The sequence below is a fragment of the Falco rusticolus genome, chromosome 4, assembly GCF_015220075.1.
Source record: "Falco rusticolus isolate bFalRus1 chromosome 4, bFalRus1.pri, whole genome shotgun sequence".
In the NCBI taxonomy this organism is placed as follows: domain Eukaryota; kingdom Metazoa; phylum Chordata; class Aves; order Falconiformes; family Falconidae; genus Falco; species Falco rusticolus.
This window is the reverse complement of record NC_051190.1, coordinates 65,308,729-65,314,893: the sequence shown is the minus strand read 5'-3', so window position 1 is coordinate 65,314,893 and position 6,165 is coordinate 65,308,729. Positions and strand designations below refer to the sequence as shown.

The window sequence follows — 6,165 nt, the reverse complement described above, 5'->3', positions numbered from 1 at the left end:
TCCTAACTCTTTGTGAACTACACTACTTAAATCCCCTCAAACGCCTGTTTATTTCTCTTGTAACATATTCCTACAGTGAGAGATTAACAGACACAGAGTAGGCCTACAGGCACTAAGAATGCAAATTAGCCTAATCTCAAGAAAACAAAATGTGCACTTAGCCATTAATATTTTTTATAATCACATCAAACATTAACATACCTAGTATTCAGTTTTATATAAATTAGTTCTTTTGTCAGATCTACCTCTGAGGTTATCCAAAACCCAAACATAACATTAATTTTCTCTTCCAGGTCTGAATAATATTTACAGACATTAATGGTATATCCATTTCTACAATCATTCGAGACACATTATATAACTTTATTTTTTTTATTTGACAAGCAGCAGTATCATGTTCGTCTTTTTTTTTTACATTTTAATGTAGATACAATTATTAGGTTATCTGTCATATTACAATATTTAGGGTTTTTGTTTTGGGGTTTTTTTGTGGGATTTTTTGTGTTTTTTTATTTTTATTATTTTTTACTTTGTCTTAAGATACATTAAAAAACATCAACTGCAAACGTGAAAGGGGAGAAAAAAAAAAAAGCATGGTACCCAACCAATTTTCCACATTTCAGCAATACTTCACTCATTCTTTTAGTAAAGTTTTAAGAAATGTCATAATGACATGAGCTTGAAATATCTATAGGCATTTTCATTGACGCTCATGACATGGCACTGGTGATGTTGTAAACAGCAGAAAAACAGGGGCTGCCAAGTGACCAATTATGGAGGCCCAGGCCTGCCTCTTCCCACAGGAACACACCAAACAGTGACAGCAATGATCTCCTTACAATCATACCTGCAGGATAGCAACATCATGCTACATAACTGTATTCGTCCGCAGAGGCCTGGCTTCGCTCTATGTACTGTTTGTCTATCAGAACTTCAATACACTTCTTAATCATGCTGATACTTGGGTTAAACCTAGCTCTTGATTGGCTAATTACCTGCAAAAGAAAGACAGGATTTTTGTGTTATTTGTATTTACAACAGTTACAACTGCTATAGAAATATTCACTAAGGGCTTTAAGGTAAATTCAGTACATTTTACTTTTAAAGTCAGGATTAAATAAACCTGGAATACTTCATTTATAATAATCAACAAAGCATCTCTATACATTAGCATTAGGACATGTCAGCTCATTGGTTCAGTTTGCTTGCATATTAACCAGATCTTTTCAGTTCTCTTCCTTGCCTAATTTGCCACAGTACAAATGAAGATAAATATCCAGGTTAAAAACTGACGTATTTTTTCACTACTACCACAGCTCAAGAAAAGTGAAAATTTTGTAAAAAAATATATGTGCCTTTCCATGCTGGCTTTGCTAACTGACTCCTCTTTCTGCGCTAGGTCCCTTTTATTTCTGTATATGTACTTTCATTATTCTGGAATATTTAGTCTATGGACTCCCAAATTTTGCTTGTGTTACAGCAGTCCTACTTAGAAATTAAATGCCTGAAGAATGTGTTCATCTTAGTTTTTGTAATAGTTTATACAATTATGAATGGTTAAAATACACTTGATTATATTTTTCAAAACTATCTCTAAAGTTGAACACAATTTGCTTCCCATCCATTGCCACTTTTGTTATAAGATAGTGAAGACATTTTCATTTAATAAAGATTTGTGAAACCTGTGTTTTCTTCATAGCATTACAAAGACACGTTTAGAAGACATGTAAGCAGTTACCTCACAAATTACCAAAAAAAATCTGACTATGTTACAATAAGACCTTATCCATTCTTGGTTTAAATAAGGTTTGAATATATTAAAATAATATATAATTTAAATACATTAAAAATGAAACCTATCCTCAGAGATTCCACAGCACTAGACAATCAAATTAGCAAGAAAAAAAAATAACTTTCCTTAGTCAGGAAGTTTGCTGAAAAGCACTAGATGAAATGACACTTTTCATTACACAAGACAGCCCACGTAGTAATCATTTTGTAAAGTCACACTACTTCATTGCTGTTGCAGCTGCCAGGATACGAGATGTGAGCTGGATCTGTTCCGATTTGTCTAAGTTCCAGCCCACGTAGTGCTGTGTACCTGGTCCTGGAAGGCACCGGAACTGCTCAGCTGCCTAGAAGGTGTAAGTGTAAGTGGGAGTCCCTCTACCACTGACCTCTTTTCCTATACAATTTGAGACTATCAGGATGAACCTCCCTTTCTTCAGTCACTGAAGATAGACCTATGGTTTGGTGAGTTCCATCTTGCTATGCTGGAACTTTGTAATACATAGAATAAAAAATTATTCATTGTAAAAACAAATCTATATATGCATCGTGGAAGAAACTGTCACTGCAGACAAAACTTTAGCTGTCTCTTAGTAGTTCTCAGTTTTGTACATTCTCTTGTAGAGAAGAGGAGGAAACTATGTAGCAACAGAACATGTATTATCTATTAACTTGGAAAAATTTTCAAACAAAATCTTACTACTAAATGTCACAATATATTTTGCCCATAGTTTCTCATTTGTTCTTAGAGAAAGTGATTTTTATTTCAGCTGGATTTCCCGTTTTCTTTACAACTTTCTTCATTGGCTGGCTTTGTCCCAGCTCTAGAGCTTGCTGGAGCCCTCTGTGAGCCAACAGAGCTCACCAGGTAGAACTCACCCAGCAAAGCAAACAAAAACTTCAAAGAGTAAGTTTTGTTGGGCTAGCAGCCAAGGGTCTGGTATGTTCCACATCAGTACAAATGAAGAAACTTGGTGCTAACAAGCTAATAGTTCTGCTCCAATTTCACCCTTCAGTCCTACACTCAAAACTGATTGTCATTACCATACTTCATGTATTTACTTAGGACAGAGAACAAAAGGCAAAAATTTGTATTGGTAAGGTTATTTTGGTTTTGTTTTATCAAAGATAATAGAAATAAGAAGGATGGATAGAAATAGTTGATGGTCAGAATAAAAAAAAATAAATCTGGGAATGACTGCATTGACCTTTCCCCTCCACTAGTCCCACTGACCTCATTCATTTTAAGGGAAAAGCTACCTCGTCCTACAGCAACTGCAGCATGGCGCCAGAAGTAAAACTATCAGGGCATAACTAACACACAATTAACAATTCAGCAAAGACCACATGCTGACATATACAGGTCTACCAAGGGCCTCGAGTATTTTCTTGGACACCTCACCCTAAATGAAACGTGTGGTGGTGCAGTCTGTTTAGAATCAGAGCTAACTGCATTAAGGCTATGAGCCTTTCAATCGTATCTCTAACAACAGTATAATCCTGTCCTTATATTTCAGAAAAAAATATTAATGAGGTGAAAAAATATTATCCATTCACAGTAAAGACTTTCAAAAGATTCGTTTCAAAAGATTCATTCTTACTCCTCAAGAAGTCTGACTACAAATTTTAAGTGAATATATTATATATAAGTATATATTAATAAGCAATTGATAAATTAAATATGTATAAATTTCTATTTTACATTTATATAGCTTATATATCACATAATAAATTAGATCTATATAGACATCATGATAAAAGTAACAATATCACTATAATTAGTAACAATGTCACAATTAAATAAGAAATAAAAAAACCCTCTTGACAGCAAATCAAATCTTACTACAAAATTAACGGGAAAAAAAGGAAGTTGGACAGACAAGTAGGTAGTTATGCATATTCTGAAAGTTTAACAGAAGTGGTGGTTACTCATTTTTAATAAAGGTCAGTCTTATGAGAAAGCTGAGCATGTTCAACCTAGAACCACCTGGCAGTTCAGCCTTATTCATACAACATGAAGCAAAACAAGTTAGTGAGCTCAGTGCAGACATAACTAGGTAAAATTTCTACTTCGCATGACATTTTCATCTTTGTGTTTATGCATTAACAATACAAAAACCCATCTCCCCACAATTTGCTGTAAAACCTGGCAATAATTTCTGAAGTGACAAAGAGTATATCTGTATCCCAGACTGTAGAGAAGACACCTAACATTTTAAAGAACCAAGTTCACGCCTCAGTAACAGTTTAGTTGAGGCAGAATGGAGATCGGCACAAATTAATTCAGTGTGCAAAAAAAGAAGGAAAAATTAACCTTAGTAGACTTTTGTACTGCTTCCCCTTATTGCTTAAGGTTTCACAATTGCTCATTTAAGGCTACATCAGGTCCCCACACCATATTGCAGCATAGATAGCAATTATTTAGAAGCCCAGCCTACAATTTTAAATTCTCTAATCCATGTAGGATACAAGTGCATTCAAAATTGAGAGTTAAAGACTAAATGATAAAGGATAAGATTTTCAAAAATGTCATATATTTAGTTTAAAACTAGCGTAAGAAAACATTACAGGTAGAGGTGGCTGGTGACAGATAAATGGAGCACCAACTTTACTTAGTTTTTAACTGAATAACAATCAAAATATCCACCTTTCCTGCAAAGCATGAAAAAGCTCCTGATGTTAATAGAGCATACTATTCTGCAAGAGTACTGCAAGACCAAAATGCAGCAGAGGCATGTCAGTTAGTGCCCCTTGAGTAAAACAACGGAAGAAGAAACCAGAGAGGATTATTTTTTTCTGAAACATAACAATTTGTAACCTATTCCACCCTTATAAACTGGTCTCAAGCAAATTACACTTTGAAAACTTTTCCTAAGAATTTAAGAGTAGGGAGAAAAAAAGCATTTTCAAAGATGAAACAGGGCTTGCCTACCATTTTCTACTTTTAACTGTAAATTCTTACAGGATTTCATTGTAATTGCATGGAGATGGTTTAAGTAAACAGGAAACCAAATAACCAAAGATTCTGAGAATAACGAGGACTTCTGCTGCCTCATCTTTTAGGTATTTAAAATGAGATTTCTTGAATTAAGCTTGCTTTCAGAATACTTGTGTACAAGCACTATTTCAAAACCCAAAAGCTTTAAGACGTCCTACATTGCAAGTTCTGGGCTTACAAGCTCTGTGTAACTGCTTATTTTTTTTAGGAAGTAAAAATCAGAGTGCCCAGTGTGGTAAACTATTTCCTTCATGACCACAAGACAGAAAGCACACAGCAGATCTCAAAATGACTGAACACCTCTCTACCTCCTCCGCAGAAATCTTTATTCTCTCTCCCACCACTTGCTGTGAGGCTATCCAGCAAGGCTCACGAGACACAAGGATGAATTAGATTGAAGAAGGAATGCCTTGAAAGGCTGAGAAAACTAAAACTGGGAACTGATAGGTAGGAGCAAAGATTAGGTTGGAGTAAGAAATACAATCAGGCAGGCAACTCGCACAGATGGCAAAGTGAGAGAGAAATGAAAGAAATAGCACTTCCATCCTAGCCCGTCTGTGATAGTTCACATATCATTAACCTGGAAACTAAAAAAACCTAGATAACTGTACCACTTAATGGAAACCGGAGATTAAGTAGTGAATGTCTACGTACTCAAACAACCTCCAAAATTCAAGCCATGAATTAGAATAAAATCACAATTACAGCTCCAAATTGGGTAGCTGCTTCTGTGGAGATTCCATACCTAGAATATCCATACTCAGGTCTTCAACTGAACCTATAGCTCTGGCCATGATTCTTAAATGATACATCTGTTGGCACAGAACCAGCCAACAGGAAAGACAAGCACAGAGGCACTGAATGCTTTAGTGCTAAGACACATTTACAAGACTGAGGGACACAGCTAGTGCTCCAGTACTGCAGTTCAAAGCAGACTCCAATGAAATTCTCACCAGTTTCACTGAGGTATTAGTTTTGACATGGGAGAGTTTTGTGAGATCTTTTACCCAATTAACCTGAATATTTTCATCAAATTACGCTGAACAGGATTTTCTCTTACCTCCTGAATAAGAGCATTATGTCGCAACACTTTACGTGCTTTCATGATACGAACTATAGCAGCTTGAAGATACATTTTTCTGTCTTCATCTACAGCACTTCTGGTCTGCTCCATCTCCTGCGACACAGGAAGAACAGTAATGCTTAAAATATAGCAAGATCAATAAAAGTGACATATTCATAAAAAATGGCACTGCATAAAAGTCTCTTTAACCTATACTTTAATAAAAGTGGTCAAGTAATACAAAAATCTAGGTGAAGTTCAATTCCAGGCAAAGTACTTCCGTAACTCAAGAATACCAGGTTTCATGAACATCAGC

General features: G+C 35.4%; 1 protein-coding gene across 4 annotated transcripts in view; it reads right to left on the bottom strand.

Annotated features, from left to right (window-relative positions):
- Positions 1 to 358: 358 nt before the first annotated feature.
- CUL2 (cullin 2) overlaps positions 359 to 6,165 on the bottom strand; it is a 52,466-nt gene continuing 46,659 nt past the window's right edge. For 3 of the 4 annotated variants that reach the window (XM_037384066.1, XM_037384065.1, XM_037384067.1), the window contains exons 21-22: positions 5,847 to 5,963; positions 359 to 995 (exon numbers count right to left, since the gene is read on the bottom strand). In XM_037384066.1, the coding sequence (XP_037239963.1) occupies positions 864 to 995; positions 5,847 to 5,963 (249 nt within the window). In that variant the 3' untranslated portion in view covers positions 359 to 863. The remainder of the gene's footprint in view (positions 996 to 5,846; positions 5,964 to 6,165) is intronic. The other variant, XM_037384068.1, reaches the window with a different exon arrangement.